General features: G+C 41.9%; 1 protein-coding gene across 2 annotated transcripts in view; it reads left to right on the top strand.

Annotated features, from left to right (window-relative positions):
- The first annotated feature begins 437 nt into the window (after positions 1 to 437).
- pde3a (phosphodiesterase 3A, cGMP-inhibited) overlaps positions 438 to 18,752 on the top strand; it is a 46,638-nt gene continuing 28,323 nt past the window's right edge. For both annotated transcript variants that reach the window (XM_044015290.1, XM_044015289.1), the window contains exon 1: positions 438 to 1,897. In XM_044015290.1, the coding sequence (XP_043871225.1) occupies positions 968 to 1,897 (930 nt within the window). In that variant the 5' untranslated portion in view covers positions 438 to 967. The remainder of the gene's footprint in view (positions 1,898 to 18,752) is intronic.

The raw sequence follows: 18,752 nt of genomic DNA, 5'->3' as shown, positions 1-18,752 counted from the left end.
TGTCACATCCATTTAAATCCTCTCTGAAATGTAGGACAAACAGGTGAGCGCTGCTAACTTGTCCTCTACCATGTAATCTGCCTCACAAGAGGAAGGGGATGATGTCATTTTTGAGATTTTAATCCAGAACAAATGATGGCAAGGTGATTACAAGAGCTTAATTCTGCCTATTTTTTTTATTTGATGGCGTGCACTTTTCATTTGTAAGACTTGTTTTGGGGATGATTTTCAGTACATCCATGGACATATGGTTGCATATCACCTGGATAAAGGAAAGCAACTTAGAAACAAATCCATTCAGATCCCCTTTGTGTGACCTTACAGGCTGATGACTGATAGTGTTTAAAGTTGTGCGATACAAGGATCATATCACATTTTGGTGCATGTGTCATATTTACACAGAGCATGCGTGTCTGTTGAATGTTTTGCAGGTTGCACAACAGTGAACACGGCTGCTCCATCTTCCAGCACAAGGCAGGAAATCTTCGTATAAACATGGCATCCATCCACATCCAGGGCAGAGTGAACTGAAGCACCGGGCAGAGCTACAACGTGACGGAGTTTAATCACCGGAGCGGCACAAAAAAGGGGGATAGTGTCTGGTGGGAGGGGAGATCGTGAGTGAGTGACTTTGTGGACAAGTCGAGGTAGTGACCTAGATGTGTTTTTGGTTCTTTTGTTGACTGTCAGGGGCAATCAATATTGGACCAGATGTGATGGGGAAGTTCTGAGCAGCAAAACAAAGAAGAAAAGTTGTGGACACCACAACTCGACACTTTTTTAAAAAAAAAAAAGTATACTAATGCCATCTGGTTGTTTGGATTGGTAGACAGACAAGCATCATATGTCAGCTGCGCACATGACACCGTGTATTATTACCCCAGGTGAACAGGTATAGACTCTCACACAAGAGTTGAGTATTTTTGCCGGACGCTCCGCGCTTGTTTTCCGCCTGACTGGTACAGCGATGGCCTTGGAGTCAGTCAGCCACAGAGGTTCATCAAGAAGCGCTCATGAAAAATATCCGCGGGCAGCATTGGAGCGCAACGGCTACGTGAGGACATGTGTCAGCCCGTTGCACCAGGACGCAGGGAGCAGCCAGTCGTGGCAGAGAGTCGCCGTGACATGGACTTGCCGAAGAGTGTCGTCTGCGCTCTGCGTTGCCTCCGTCCCCGTTATTCTCGCTCTGCTGCTCAGATTGGTCGACTGGGATGCAGGCAGCAGCAGCAGCAGCAACAGCAGCAGCGGAAATAGCAGCGGCTCCGACTCTCGTCTTCATTTCGCAGCGGGCTGCGCTGTGGAGCTGCTGTTGACTGCGTGTCACTGCGTCCCGCCAGTTTTTACTCTCGTATGTGCCTTCTTCTGGGTCGGACTGTATCTGATTCGCTGCGGGATCCTCATCCGCACCGCGTTTTTCCTCTTGGCGGTGTGCAACTTGGGCGAAACCGCAGCGCAGTCGCTCCTGCGCGGCGCCGAGGAGCAGCAGCTGCTCTCCCTCCCCGCAACCCTGGTAGTCCTCGGCTGCCTGGGCAGCGGGGCTCTGCTGGTCGTCCGGCCGAGCCAGGGAGTGTCGATCCTGGTCCTCATTAGTGTCATCAGGTCCGTCTCCCTCGTCTCTCTGAGCAGAGTCCGGGCCAGCTGGAGACCCTACCTGGCCTACCTGCTGGGGCTGCTGGGGGTTTTACTTGCGCGGTATGCTGACCGGCTCCTGCCGGCCTCAGGGATCAGCGGGACGGGGTGCTGTGGCTCTGTGACCGGGGCGAAGGAGGAGGACATCCCTGTCTTCAAAAGGAGACGGAGGTCCAGCTCCATAGCGGCCTCGGAAATGATGGCTCTTGGTCACAACAACAGCAAGTCCCACCGCAGGACTTCGCTGCCGTGCATTCCGCGGGACCAGGTAAGATGTTTCTAACTTCAGACGTCTGTGGAGCACAGTGGCTGTTTTGTTTTTGACCTTTCATCTACTGTAGGCCCGCACCACGTTTGGTTTTCTCTCCTTTTCTCTGATGGCATGTGAGACAGTTTTACGCACGGGCCGGTTGGTGTTATAGGGACTCTGTGGCGATTCCATTTTTATAGAATTACACTTTGGGTTGTTTGCGCTATAGGCCCGTGTCTACAGCTTATGACCCAACAATGGTCTGTTTTGTTTTGTTTTGTTTTTTATCGCGCAAACGCTGATGTTGACCGTCACTCTGCACTGCTGTTAATTTGGCCATCGTCGCCGTACTGTCCGCTATGTTTGTGCTGCTGATAAGCAAATGGAAGGTGCACTTAGCATGCCGAGTTGTTGTGTGCTTGCATTCGTGTGTTTTGAGTGTGCAGGGGTGTGATGTCGCGTCTAAATATTTTGAAAGCCTGTTTATCAGGGTGCTGGCCAGTGGTGTGGAGCACGTGTTCTGCAACTTTGATACAACCCTGTCCTGTAATAACCTCAACTTGTGTTGTGTGTTAACACATTAACATTTTGCAGCAAAGTCGATGGAAAGGGAAGCATGGCTGAACTGTATAAACACCCGTTGGCCACTTTATTAGGTATACCTTACATTTCAACTGTTTGTTCAGGCAAATGTCTCATCAGCCATTCACATGACCAGAAGGTTACACATTTAGTCATGCAGACATGGCCCAGATGACGTGATACAGATCAAACTCTGAATATCATAGTAAAGAAAAAAACCTATATGGAAAATATAAAGTGAGCAGCAAATCTCTTTGTGAAAATGCCTCGTTAATGCCAGAGATCAGGGGACAATGGCCAGAATAGTTTAAGACGACAACTCCTCGATACAATCAAGGAAGCCAGGAAAAAAAGACACTTTAAAAGGACATTAAAACACATTTAAAACGTGTGTTTAAAAGTTTAATGTTTATGTCACTGAAGCAGAAGCGTCGGGTGTCCAGTGTGCCTAATAAAGTGGCCAGTGAGTGTATGTCTCTCTGTCCTTCCTCCGATGTGGCAATTGCAAGTTGCAGTAATGAAACCCAGTGAGGTCCATCGTGGACACTGTTGGCTCTGATTGGGTGTTGGAGACGTTTAATCTGACTTGTGATAATTAGCTGGATGTGGCCATAAATCCATGAATGGAGTGGATGTGCTCTCGCCCGGAAACTGGCTCAATGAGCTTGAAGCACATCATTTTTTTTAAATTACTCACACACATCCAAAAATAATAGAGCCCAGTCATAGCTACTTGGTTTTTTTTGGGCGATGTTGATACCCGTCAAAAAATACTTATACCTGTAGTGTTTTCTTCATATTCCTTAACATACACATAAATATCAATGTAAATATCGGCTTATGACCTACTGTATATATCAGTCAGGCGTTACAGAATAGCATTGATTTCAGCTTCTGAACACACTTGGTCTCGCGTTGAAATGTATTAATGATAAACTTGACAATGTTCAGGATTATTCTGGAATCCACATGTCATCATCTTATCCTTGTGTGGACAAACGTGCAGGTGTAATGATTCATGTCGCGTCGAGCTTTCACTGTGTTGCTAAAGTTATCAACAAGTTAAACAGACAAACCACAATACTTTCTTTGTTCTTAGTAAAAATTTAAACCACACTGCAGACTTAATCCTGAAAAACCTCCAACGCGCCGTCACTGCTCTCCACCATGTTTTCACTGAAGTGAAACAAATCCACATTAAATTCTGCACCAGGGGAGACTGTTGCAAATCCAGGCCGATTCTGGACACTATCTATGTTTTAAAACTATGTTTTTCAAGGATAATTTAAAGCAAATATGTCCCAATTAACTTATTTAGATACGTTGTTATGTAGATCCAGGACCACTGAAATAAGGTGGAATGCGAAACTGATCAATGAATGTCTCCTCTGCTGAAAGTTCAGCCCCTTTTCCACCTATGGTCCCAGCTCGACTCGCCTTGCCTCTCCTGGGCACGGTTTAAGTTGTGTTTTCATTACAATATAGAACCTCCTCTATGTGGGCGGAGTCATCACTGCACGGCTGCATTAAACTGCTGTGACTTTATTTTACACGCGTCACACGCTAACTAGTGACTTGTAAAGCATTTGTTTTCAGTGTAACTGAATCATTAGAATCAGTTCAGTACTTCCTCCATGACCGGAACACAGAGTCCAGGGGTTTGTGATGCTGCTCGCGATTGCAGGCTTTCAGCAGTGCTGTCGCTAAATACACCAGACTACCCTGTTAAATATTGAGATTTTAGACATTTCCCTGCAAATTGTCGCTGATTAACCCACGTTTTTAGGATTGTTAAGTGATCTACAGTTGGGCTTTGTTTGGCTTGATTCTTGTCTCGGACATCTCTTCCTGTGACGACACTCAGTGACCAATCAGTGTCCGGCAGTGGGGCGACGTCAATTGTGTCAAGGCCGACTGTATGTGCAGTGTACAGTAGAGTGGGGATTCTCAGTGAGACGGTGAGTTTGTGTCACATCTATTCGAAAAAGGGAACTGTAGTAGCAGTAATTAAAGAGGCAGCCAATTCGCCACTTTGATTTGTGGTGTAATTTTAGTTGAAAGGGTGAAATCTTAGACGTATGTACAGCTACACAACAGTGACATGCCCAGTGGGGTGATGCGTCTGTTGGTTTTTGGAGTTTGATACCTTGTGTGCACCCACATATCACATTTTAGCTTTAGAAATTTTATTTTTTTTGTATTAAACAACTAACTAAACTTTCATCTAGCGGTAACTGTTTATAGTTAGTATTTTGTACTACAACTGTTATCATGTTTACAATCTACATATGTGTGTTATTCAAGTTTATATTGCTTATTATATATTATTATATATAGTTTAATTTATATAAATAAAGACAGTGTAGTGGTGTTTCTAACCCAGGTGTTCGGTCAACCTCTCTACTGATTTAACGTTTCATGAAGAAGAAGCCTGAAATTATTGTTTCCATTAGAAGCATGTGTTCATTCTGTGTGGGTTAAAGTGAGAAATGCAAGGCCCCATTGGAGCAGAGCACATCTAGGTGTTTGAGTGCCCTGATCTGGAATCACACTTCATTCCATCTCACAAATGATTTGAAAGTGAAGCTGATCTCACATCAGCTGTCACACTCTCAGTGCCTGGTTGTTCATTGCTGACCGGTATCTAGGGAACACTGAGTTACTGGACTATCTGAACCATTAGAACAGCTCCATTAGCCTTTCTACCCTGTCATGTCTGGAACAGAAATGATGTGTGTCCTTGTGTGGCACTGCTGTTGTAATGTGTGGGCCCGGTCAGTAGAACGTAGAAATGGGAGAAACATTATTGTACTTTAGGTGCCAACAACATACTTTCGGAGTTTTCAGAGATCAGGATCTATTGTGCTTTTTTAACAAGTACATATACAATGTATACAGCATACGTTAATAAACTAATACATTATTAGTAAACAAGTAAACATATTCCCTGGTGGGTTATGGTCTGTTATATGTCTATAACATCATTATGGCCCCATTTCTAGTAACATAAAATGACATTTTTGGGGCCGTTACACCATGACTGTTGGTGTAGGCAGTCGTTGAGCTCTCAATCAGGCTTCAACTCTCTTTTCAAATAATTTATTAAGTTACTTCTGGTTTTCAAAACTGGCCAACATACTAAACTTGAGGCTTCAAAATGAAACCCATGGGTCACATTGGTTGAAAAACATACCATTCTTTGTCAGAACCCATGTGCTAAAACAGTTAGCTGCTGCTGCAGCTGCTGCGTTAAACTAAATGTAAGAGCAAGAAGCACATCTTGTGATGCAGATCACATTTTGTTGGTCATTGTATTTTTCATGCTTCCTTGGTGGAACTGGAAGTTTGACCGGCGATGGTATAATACAATGAGATAGATAGAAGTAAAAACACACATTTGTGACGTACAGTAAAAAATAAGATGAAGATAAATTATACATATAACAAAAACAGACACAAATGAACTAGAATTAAATGAACAAGATTCATACAGGAAGTTGTTGTGGCCGAAGCCAGTGGCTCTTATTTTGAAGGCCAGGGTGAAAGGAATTGATGATAGGTAAGAGGAGTATCATTTAAACTAGATTGTGATAGTGTAGTAACTTCCCAAAAACTTTCCGATGTGTTCCTGTCAGTGATAAACTCCACATTTACCACAAATGACTAAAATGTCGATACTGTAATATGAGAAGCGATCCTCGAACATAAATATCTGAACTGCGGTTGTTTTGCGATGTGTATATCACGCACATTGATCTTGCGATGGCGATAGAGTTACGATATATAGTTCAACCCCTACTATAGTCATATTAATTATTAGTTTGTTTAAAACAATAACTGTAATACTTACATTTACTATACATGTGTGCCCCTTTTGCACGATGTATTCAGACAGTTCAAGACATTTACCAAAAGAGTCAAACTACTTAATGACATTGTCTTTCTCTATCTTCCTTTCCCAAAGTCTTTCCCGGGTTTTGCATGTAGAGATTATCCTGACTGTAGATAAAGAAGCTCTCTGGAGTGCAGTTGTACCTGAGCGAAGTGGGGGGGTTTTTCATCAAGCGTCAGTTGTGCAGTATTTATGAAGCAGGCTGGTGCAGTCTGCCAAGCCGGAGGCAAGACAGACACTCTGCTCAACTGGAGGCTGGAAAATATCGCTGGCTCGGCTCCATGATTCTTTATTTTTGTTATATACTGTATGTTTTTGCTTTATTATTTTTAAGGTCATCATTTTGCCCATATTGCAGATACGAGACATTTCTTTAGCATCTTTTTCCTCACCATCAGTTCCAAGCATTTTATTTATGTTCTACCTTACTAAAACAAAAAAAAATGTTGCTAAAATAATTCATGCACTAAAAAAAACAAACATGAATGTGGCTGAAACACGGAAAAGTAAAATTTTGCCACACTTTAATATATAAATATATGAATAAATAAATAAATAAACACAGCAAGAATAAAAAATATGCTCTGTAATAAAAGTGTCTGAGATTTTGACATCAATTTGACTTGGTTGGAGGTTGTTTGTTTTTCAGTGAAGGTCTCGGTGGGATGGAGATTTTGGAGGAAGGGGCCTCTGCTGGTGGTTTCTGGGTCACGTGTGAAATTTTGGAGAAAAAAAAGGGGAGCATTTGCTCTACGATAACAACGGCCATAAATAAAACGTGTCGAAGAAGTTAGCAACATTATTCATGTCGTGCACACACTGTGAAGTAACCTAGTTTTCATGTAAGTGGTCATTTGGAAATAGAGGTCATGCTTGAATAAAGCAATATTGTGTTGCATAACATATTCACCATCTCATCGTCATATACAGTATCAGTGTCGGGCGGGAGTTTGGGGACAGAGGGGAGGGAGGGAGGGAGGCAGATTTTAAAGCAGAAACATGTGCTCGGAAATCTATTTGAGGGAAGGCCCACATTCTTTCATTGACGCACATTCATTCCCAGAGAGACACACAACCTGTTCCCTTTGCCGGAGTTACAGTATCTGACTCCGTGTGGCATCAGGCTTATTATAGCCTCCTTTGGAGAATACAGTTTTATATGTCAGCAGATGAGGTTTTAACAACGGTTGGAAGGGGAAAATATATGCTGACATGCAATATAAAACCTGGGATTACTTTTTTTTATTTTTTTTTATTAGTATTTGTGAAATAAGATATACATTTTCCTCATTGTGCAGAATAAGTAATAGTTGGAGAGGGAGCAAGTATATAAATCAAGGTGGTAGCAGCCTTGTCAGCCTACTGTTTTAGTCATAAATCATATCAGGGGATCTTAGTGTGTTTGCCGATATCCAATAATACACTTTAATATCGACCGATACTGATATTGTGCTGATAATATAGTTCATTCCTACAAATCAGATAGTTTATGCATTTTTAGTCATGTAAATTAACGTTTTAGATTCACACATTACATTTGCACGTTTATTTCCAATGTGTAGCTTCTGTTGCCGATACATCGCTCGCACTGGCACTGATAGGCTTAATCAGCAGTGGTTAGAATGTAAGACATTTGTATATATATTTTAAAGTTAAGCACGACTGTACACTTACGAGATTGCCCCGAGATACTTCTTCCACTTCCTTGTTTTTGTGGTCTGCAGTGAGTGACAGGAGGAAACTAATTATGAGCAGAGCTCAAAGGAAGTTTTAGGTCAAAGGCCACACACCAACAGCAGTAGTCCGCCACATTAAAAGCACATTAAGTTTTTGTGTACAGCTATTTATGCAGTTTGTTTTACTGTTTTTTTTTTTATATATTGTAACATACTGGACTAATGGCACATTTCCCCTTTTTTTTTTTGCTTCTCCATTAGGGAGAGTACCTGGTACCTAATACTTTTTTAGTACCTGCTCTGGTGAGGTTCAAAGTGAGCTGAGTGGATACTAAAATGTGATGTCGTTAGATGGCTGGCCACTGATTGGCAGGGAGTGTCATCACTGCCGAGTCATGCTAGAAGTGTGTCGTGGAAAAGCGCCGTAAGTCATCTTCAAGTTGTCACTACGTGATGTTGTACAGAAAACTGTACAATCAACACGTTGCTTTTTTGTTGTGTTAAATGTAAGCGTTATTACAAATATCATACGACACAAGAGACAGTCCTCACTGTTGCACACGTCACACAAACAAACAAGAGAGCTACTGTACTGTGTGTGTGTGTGTGTGTGTGTGTGTATTTGTTTCAGTCCCTGCAAAGCAAATACAGTTTGTCCTCTTCACACATTATGTATGTGTGGAAACAGTTGGCTGAGAACATGTGAACAAATTAACAGTGAGGTAAAGAATAGCGGAGTAATGAATGAAAACTGTTTCTTTCCAGTCTTCTGTTGAGGATTTTGAGGTGCGTCTTAAACGTGGCTCGATGATGCACTGGAGCCATAGTTAGCATAGCTCCTCCTCAAACAGCAGTTTGCTGTTCACTTGTGAGTAACTGCACCTGCTCCTACACGACTGCCTTCGGGTGACTAGCTTTTGGAGATGTCATTGTCCTGAAAATGTGTGTTACCTCGATGCAACTACACAGAAAGGCTCTGACACTTTATTTAAAATTCCTAAAGGCGAGGAAATGAAGTACAGAAGAAGAAGAGAAAGAAGAACAGACTCCTGCTGTGAGGTTGAAGGTAACACTGCTACAGAAAGAGAGCAAGAGAGAGAGCAGGACTGTAGCTACATCAGTGCTGTGGTTTGCGCACAATATGTCGAATAATTTTGTTTTAGGATATATTGTTTTTTAACGGATGTGCCATAAAAAAATTCAATTGACGTTTTCAGTCCACTAGTCCAGTGTGTTTGGCTCCCACACACGCCCTCAGCATCTCAGAGCAGAGAATATTGCAGAATTTTACATCACATAACACCTCATTTTTAAAATCTTTCATATTTTTTATGACTTTATATGACATTTATGACCTCGGTATGCAACTCAAAGCAATGGTGATATGCATTTCCCCAATATCAATAAAACAAAGGTTCCGTGTGCATCAATATAATAATGATGCACTTTGCAAACACAAAATTGCCGGGAATGTTTCCTCAAATGTGTGAAATGTTCGTGCAAGTGTTTGTTGTTTTCTGACCACGGCGAAGTCTACAAACCACAATTAACTGGTTTCACTCATCTTCTGCAAAAAATACCAATATTGACTGAACACTTTTCATAGTGATCAACAGTTTTGCCCTTTTTGTCCAATGCTACTGACCACGGAACGTTTAAGTAACCGGGTTTGTGTCGCCTGAGGTGCAGCTGCGAAGAAAGCGCCACCGTTGCATGAGCGGAGGCTGCATCCAGCCTCGAGCAGCAGGCAGACGGCTAAAATGCGGTTGACTGAGTGAGTGTGTGTGAGAGCGAAAGAGACGGAGGGGCAATCTAGCTAGAGGGGACCTAATGAAGGAGCTGCTGCATGGCATAGAGGGAGGGAGAGGAGAGGAGGGGAGGGGAGGCAGCGAGTGTTGAAAGATTGGCTGGGGAGGGTGAGGATAAGACGGGGAGTGAGAGGAGATTTGCTGCCAAGCACAGCAGAAGTGTTGATGGTAAAAGGACAACTATCTGGTCCCTGTGTTCAGGCGCTCTGCTGCTGATCTAAACACACCGAAGCTCTGAGTCTGAGGCCTCACACAGACTCCTCCAACATTTGTGTACATCGCATATGGTTTGTGTGACAGCGTGCGTCTGTCTCCACATAATGTGAACGTGGCTCTGTGCCATATGTTCACACAGAAAAGAGAAGAGGGAGGCCTGAGAGTGTGATCCCCGTGGCTTCCTACTAAAAGGCAGCAGCTAATAACTGAACCTGACTGGACACGACTGTGCACACACACAACTACACACTTCTCCGCGACTTCAGAGGCCATTCACTGAGCACACATTCATTTCCTGGAGACCATATCGTCTTCATCTTAAAAGGTAATGAGTTATTATCCATTTTCATGAAGTTAGGTCGCCATAATGTGACTCTTTAAAGTGACTTAGGGCCCCACAAGATAAGTAATACCTAGACGACACACACATACATACACAGGTTCGTGCAGCCTTCGAAGTGAGGACCCTGTTAAACATAATGCATTCCCCAGTCCCTTACCTTAACCTTAACTACCACAATTAAATGCCTAACCCTAAGGCTAAAACCAAGTCTTAACCCTCAAAAAGCCTCTTTAAGGGGTGGAAGTGAGGACCAGCCAAAGTGTCCTAGTTTTTTGGTCCTCACAAAGATACCCATACAGGAACACACACACAGACTTCTCTGCGAGCTGTCCACATGAGGTTTGGTGGCCTTGGACAAGGATTGCCTTGTTACTTGATTCAATGGTGTGTTTTAGCTCCAAAATATGCCTGGTGAGAGGCGGGGGGGATGGGCGGGTGGTTAACCTGGGCAGCATCGACAAGCACAGTCTAGACCTGTCCATATGCCGATCCGTCTGTCAGTCAGTCTGTCTCATCAGTATATGAAAACTGGATTTTATTTTCATGACAGTTGCCACTTTTAGCTTTGAAGAAACTCAAACAGTGTAGGTCCCACATTTCACAAAGTGTAAAATGTCCCGTCTCTGCTTCCGTCTCTGCCGCACAGAGAGGGTTGCAAGCACTGAACTCACTCAGAGAGGACAAGAGGCAATATTTATAAACAGTACTTAAGCTCCGCTTCCACTCGCCAAGTTGTGAAGGGTACCTAGCACAGTGGTCTGGCACCTTAGGGGTGGAGAGAGACACACGACAGGCTGCTGGTGACTGGCTGGAAGAAAATCATTACTTCCGGACGACTGCAGGAATGGAACTGGGGGGAAAAAAACCCTCAAAATACACAATATTTAAGGCTGCTGTGTATTTGATGCTCAGGAACATAAATGATATTAATAGCATTAATTATATGCTGCATCCTGACAAATATACGATCAGACGGCGGGTGAAGGGTTAGAAGCATTTTATCCCGTTAAACTGCCATAAGACCTTTGAGCAGTAGAATTATCATCCAAATCCTTTGTCTCACTTTACTTGTCGTGCATCTGTCTCGATATAAAAAGAATCACTTCCTGTGTGTGCGAAAATGTTGTTGGGGACGACATGAAATCCAAACACTCCTACGCTGGGAACCGCAGAGCGAGTCTTGCGGGGCTGGTAATGTGCATGGTCTCAAACTCATGGTTTGAATGTAACAGACATTTGTCAGTGTTTATAAATGACAGATTCAAGTTGTAAGTATATGAAGAAGCGATTCAAGGTCATGGTATTTACTGTGTGTGAACAATTTCAGCACACAGCAGTGTGTTCTGAGCCACGTGAATCTATCGGCGGGCTATACTGTAGTAGTATGATGTCACGCTATTCACCAAGCTGATGCTGCTATCACCATCTGGCCCACACACCCTGCGGTGGAAATGAAAGCTGGATCAGGATTCACTGCTCTAAGCATTACTGTTTTGAAATCAACCGTGCTGGTGGTGCTTGGTGGACATGCAGCTTCACATACCCCATTTGACAACACTACAGTGTTAATGCCATTATTATTATTATTATTTTATTATATATTATTATGTCCGGATCTGATTCGGTTTAAAAGAGTGCAAATAATATTCACAGCAAGAAATAATTTGGGGGTGAAATTATGGAACAGTCTAACATATGTGGTAAAGCAGAGTAAAAGCATAAATTAGTTTCAAAGAATATACAAAATACGCATTTTAAATAAATATAAGGATGAAGAACAGCAGTTTATTCTATCTATCTATCTATCTGGCAAAACTAATTTCCTCCTTCTATGTCTTTGATGGGTATTGTTTAAAATTAATTATGTGTGCATAACAAGCATTACAGAAAGACACGTGTGGCCACACACACACACACAGACAAAGAGCCTGACCTTGGTGAGGCTCCCAGACGTGCTGTGTCCTCATAAAGTGGGACTTCTATTCAGACTGGGTGGAAGTGTCATTGTGGGTTAGATCACTGACCCACTCAAGCAGTGACTCTCTCTTGCTCTCCCTCTTCTCTCTCTCCATCACACACACACAAGTTCATCAGCGTGGCTGCTGGTGCACCGTTGTCCACGGCGGCGTCACGACGACGTGGCCCACACGCGTTCAAGTCACAATAGTTTGTAGGTGATTTTTTTTTTTTGCGTCTTGTAACTTGCAAGTTACGACTGATAATGATTAGCGGCACACTGATATTACAGTAATGATCATGTGACACAGGAGCGGTTGCTTTATAATCTAGCAGTGGAGACATGTTGCATGACTGTGTGTAAATCATTTTTTTGTGATGAATGGAAACGCACCACTGCTTTCCTCGCAGTCTTATTGTTTGGTGTTCACTGTCTCCATGCACCGTTGAGCACATGCTCAAATACAGGTGTGTGTGTGTGTGTGTGTGTGTGTGTCCTTGTTAGTGGTTTACACTCGGTCAACAGTCTGCCGATAGTGTGTTTGTTTTTGGACGCTTCCAGCCTGCCTGTAGATTACCCAATCAGATAATCAAGGGTATAATTGCATCACATGCATCTGGGAGTGTTTTTCCCTTCCATTATCCCTCATAATGCACACATACCCATCACACACTCTCACTCTGACACACACACACACACACACACACACACACACACACACACACACACTGCAGACACACTTTGATGACGTACATCGAGCAGTTAATTGCCAAGGGTTGTCTGTGTGAAGAGACAATAAATTCACTTGTGGTCTCATCTGGAAGAGAAAAATGCATTGTGCTTTGTTGTTTTTTTTTGTTGTTATTTATTTTATTTCAATATAAAAAAAAGTATCAGTATCAGAGGATAACAACATTTTATCTCATCACACATCAATCAACTCCTTTTCAAATATGATGCCATTTTTGATAGAACACTATTAGCTTGAAAGTTTAATTTCATTTTCATTTTCATTTTAGTATAATTTCAGTTTAAGGAAAACTTAAAGTTGACCAAATGTTTTCATCTTCGAGAATAAAACAACAACCTAAAAGAAAAGATCAGACCTACAATATTAAATGTGTGTTTGATTGTTTTGGTGCCATTACATCAGTACGCTGCGATATTTATTTCTACAACTGTAGAATACCTACCTACCGTATGTTGCTCCAAAACTCAAAATTTGGGGATGTAAGATATTTGAAAGTAATATATCTGAAATTGGGACATCGCTAAACCTTTTATAGATAAGTTCACATCAAATCCCCGTGGTATGAAGTCATATTTATCTAATGTATCCAATATATCACGGTTAAAACAAGCGAGTGCTTATTCAAAGAGAAAGTGACTATGATGGAACGTTTGAAAGGTGGTTTGTGTTTTTGTTCCTTATCTCCAGTATGTCTTGTTTTAACCTCAGCAGAAATGTAAGAAATGTTTCTGATCAGCATTTCTTTGTTTGTTTTTAAGATTAAAAAATGTCAATTTGTCTTTGATACTGTGAGGCTACATGTGTTTCTTTGTTTTTTTAGATTTCCTTTTATTGAATTGAAAAATAGGCTGTAGAAAAGGCCACATTCAAGTATTTAAGTAGATTATTTAAGTAGATCTTTAATGCGTCATAGTCTCTCAAATATAAGCTGCACTATTAGTTGAAATTTACTGGATTGCAGCTTTAATTTTGTGTAATATTTTCATCTTACTGGCATCTGCTGTCAAAAAAATAAACAAGCAAAACAATGTTTTTTACGTCTCTTTCTTTCCCTCTCTTTTTTGTCACTTTTATCTGCTTGTCTTTCTCTCCTTTCTCCCCTACTTACCCGATTTCCTTCCTGTCCAACTTTCACAGGACAAACGCCAAAGGCAGTATTATTATGTCCTCAGCTGCCATCACTCACTGTGTTATGTAAGACACTGCTGATGTGTGTGTGTGTGTGTGCATGCGCGCTGGTGTCTCTGCCTGGCTCCAGTCCTGATTTGCCTTCTCTGAATTCTCAATCATCCCAGCACAGCCACGCTGAAACCAGACCAGGTTCAGCTCCACAGATGTGTGGCCCATTTCACTTTCAAATCTGCAGTATACACGGATTTGGCAGCGACGTAGTGGACGGACTAAAGAGAACCATGTTTATATGAATATTCCAGGTTCACGTCCGTCCTTATTTGGCAAAGACTCACTCCAATCTACTTTTCCGTGAGTCAGATCATTAAAAAAAATGCAACACAAAAACACAACTCATCCAAACTCTGTGTTTCATCCCCTTGGACATGAAAATAAAATACTGTTTTGAATTGTGACATCAGGCCAGATATAAACTTACTAAACCATTATTTGTTTATATGAATGAAGACTTCATTTAGAAGACGCACATACATTATATACTATGACACAAAGGTGACACAAAAATAACACAAAATCCCCTCCCCTAGTGGTCAGTCAGTACGTTTACATGCACAGCTTAGTTGAGCTAAGGCCGTAGTCTGACTAAGACAGACAATTGGACAACTTGCCAAGTTTGAGTATACATGCGGAGGAGAAAAAGGATTTATTGGCCGGGTACGTCTGACTCCGCCTCTGTAGGTGGCGCTGTATCTCTCTGTAAGCTAGTGCATATGGAAGGAGTTTCTTGTTGACCTGTACGGCATAAATGTTGCCTTTGCTCTCGCAAAAGGCAACATTTGGGGAGGAAATTTTGGTGCATGCACAGAACGCCAAGTTCCACTCTATTCCAACGAAGTGTAATAAGGCTGGAGTAATCGGACTATGAATCGCATTATCCAGGTATGTTAGTCCGATTAAGTCTAGCTTGCGTTTACTTGGACTAACGTGTTTGCATGACAGTAAGAAAACCAAATGATTGTCTTAGTCTTACTAAAGTCGGACTTTTAACGTGCACGTAAACCTGCCGAGTGTGTTAATGCTCTCCACAGTGCTATGGATAGTGACCACCATGTTGACCACCTGGTCAGAGGCATGGTCAAGGTGTACCCTGCCTTTTGCCTTATGTCAGCTGAGCTTGGCACCAGCGCCCTGCGACGCTCATGTGGAGGATTAAACAGTAGACAATGAACGGATAATTAGAGAGCACATAGAGAGTTTGTCAGATATTATAAGACTTTGGTTTGACATTCGTTCAAACACGTTTTCTTCTTCCTTTTTTTGTGATGCTAATCATGTCAGCTACAACAATTCCTTATTCATCAGGCAGGTAGAGTGCGAGTCAGCCGTGATCCGATGCTGTAATGAGATTAGTCATGAAAAATAAAATTTAACCACTTCTCATTTTGCTCTCAAGCGTGCCTCGTGTAGTGTACCGTGGCGGCCTAATTTGCCTGATTACATTGCATTTACAAACATGCACAGCGGCGCGGTTGCCGCATTGAAATGACATAGATTGTCAATTGGTCCAAGATTTAACAAAATGGGAATATGAATGTGGCATTTAACTGCATCGTACATTCATTTGCTTCAGTGCTTGATGTGTATCAAAGACTTCTTTTTTTGTGTGTGTGTGTGTGGGGCATGTTGAACCAGGTAACGAGTCCATTTCAGGTCAAGTTTTAATATTCAGAGATAATTGGATCCATGCTATAAATGGCAGCCTGTTTTCTCTGTGAGCTGCAGTGGTAAAGCATCACAAAGATGAGCAGACGAAGGAGTTAGCCCAAGGCTGTGCTGTGTGTGCAGCACTGTGTGCACTGCTCTCTCTCTCTCTCTCTCTGCCTCTCTCTCTCCCTTTCCATCTCTGCCTTTCTTGATCGCTTACTCATGATCGGACACACACACACACACACGTTTCGTTCTCTTAGGCTTGATGCAGCTTGTGCTAATGTCATTGTGATTCTTTCATTTGCTTTCTCTGACTCTGCTCTCCTCCCACTTTTTTCCATCACCCCCGTCTCTCTGTCTCTGTCTCTGTCTCTGTCTCTCTCTCGCTTCAATCTCATTCAACATGGAATTCAATGAGAAAGACATTATTGGATGAAGCTGAGTGTCTTTGGTTTAGCCCGAAGACAAGTCTACCCTGAAGAGCCACTTTCTTTCTATAGATTTACTTTTCTTTTAGTCGCTGGTCTCTCAGATGTCATGTGTTAAACTAAATAATGGAGAGAAATACTCTGTGTTTACAGGCCTCTACTAGAAGGTCTGGGCTGAAGTCCCTGCGGAGAAATTGCTCTGATAAACAACCATATTTATTTTTGCCCTTGAATCTAAAAATAATACAAGTTTTCTTCTTGCAAAGAATTCTGGTGTAAATAGTTTGGAACTTTGAACACAGACGTCGGGCCAGAGTGTGAATCACTAAAGCCGTGGAAACATTGTACTTGTACTTGTTAAAGTTCACACAATGCAGTATTTCCACAAAAAGTACTCACATTTATTATATAGAGTCGATATAAAGGTTAGACTAATAATATTGACAGCCCTCTCTCACTGTCTTAAAACAAGGAAGTAGTAAACCGGGCAACTGAAAATCGTATATATATTTTTTTCTATTTATTTTTTTCCATATAAAGTTTTGTTTGGACTGCCCTTTTGTTGCAATTGTCTTTGATGCATTTTCCTTTTCTTTCTTTTTTTTTGGTGCTGTTCTGTCTTCTGTTGTGAGAGGATGAAACAAACGAAATTCAAACTAAAATAAACAAAAAAGTGCAGCTAAAAGTGCTGCTTGAAGAGAAATGTTGGAGAAGTGTCATCTGGAAGATTTCAGAGGAAAAACATGAAAGAGCAAAAATGGAAGAAGCAAGAGAGAGACAAAAAATAATGGGATGGAAGTCATTATGCATGCGTCTCCAAATGGAAGACCAGTGTCTGGACGCTCACATTGTCCCCATGGGACTCCGCCAGAAATACTAATGCCTGGCAACGTCAGTGTCAATCAGCCAGAGCAGAGGGCTGACAGAGAGAAGTGGGTTGCGGGAGCTGTGACGCACTACGCTCTCTTGCAGTAATACGAGTAGAGAATGACAAGCTGGCGTCAGTGGCCTAACATGGGTACAACATGAGGGAAAAGCACTCCACTTAGCCTTGGAGCCTTTGAGGGGAAGGGATGGGAGAACCAGGATGAAAAGCTGTATCTCCGAATCAGTGGCATAAAGATGACAAGTGGACGGTACAACAATATGAACACACACTCGAATAATTCCATCAGTTTAAGAAGGTAAACATGTAAATATGGGTTTGCTTTTAATTTGGCACACTTCACAAAGTGATGTATCTCACTATGTACAGGTTTTAACATGACGCATTAACAGGCTGGCATTGAATGCGTGGAGTCACCTCACAATTTACATCGCTGCTGATTAATTAGCGTCTCCTCTGGAGAGCAATGGCACCTTGGTGGAAATAGTTTACGCGTAAGAAGCCCTGCAGTAAATGAGGTAGTGTAAGAATCCTGCAGTTATGCCACAATCTCAACACTTCACTTCAGCATTAGCCCCAAAATAAATCTTTCCTGTTTCTTTGTCATGCCTTAAGGCCCGCAATTATAAAAAAAGTTTTTACCATCTTTTGAACTTTGTAAAAGAAAAAAAAAAGGTTATGCTGTTGTTGTTTTCCATACTGCCTCAATTTCTTGGGAAAGTGAGAAAAATAATGTCAAAATAATAATAAAGTTCCCCACCCTGCACGCACACACACACTGTGTCATTTACCTAGTGTGTCAGGATGACAATAGGAGGCTTTTGGGAGAAAAGTCTGGTCCGTCTGTGCCGTCTCGCTGCATTTTTCATGCATAAAATGCATCTAATCTTGGGACTAACTGTACCTTGTGTACACAATAGCAGTCAAAATCTATATTTATCACTTTTGCTCACAGTAGATTTTCAGTAAGGGAGAAATGGCTCTAGGTTATTTACTTATTTTGGTGTTGGTCTGTCATTGCACTACTGTATAGTATTTTCTTAGTAGCTTGTTTAACTTATATAACTTAGTGTATATCATACAACTGTATTTGAATGATTTTTATTTTTATTTAACAGTACTGTTGGGTCGTTATGAATGAAATCTCTTACTATGGTGGCCTACAGTACGTATGCAATCTAAGATAAAACAGAATAACAGCTGGAAATGTTTTTGCATTTAGGGGGAAATAGCTACTGTAATGAATAAATGATGATACACATACACACAAACATGTTAAGGCACAAGCACACACAACACTCGCACACTCTTGTCACGACTCAGCCTTTGATGGACCCAATCCCCCACTGACCAGCAACTGTTCTTGCAAAATCCCAGCTGAGGCAGAAAAGAGTGGGGGCAGGCGGAGAGACGTGACAAACGCACGCAGATACAGAGATAGTTGTGATACGTGTGATTTGTGATGTCAGGTATTGCTGCTCTACAGTCGTTTATTT

Source organism: Solea senegalensis, unplaced genomic scaffold (genome assembly GCF_019176455.1).
Source record: "Solea senegalensis isolate Sse05_10M unplaced genomic scaffold, IFAPA_SoseM_1 scf7180000013203, whole genome shotgun sequence".
NCBI classification, from domain to species: Eukaryota; Metazoa; Chordata; class Actinopteri; order Pleuronectiformes; family Soleidae; genus Solea; species Solea senegalensis.
This window is presented reverse-complemented; position numbering and strand designations above follow the sequence as displayed.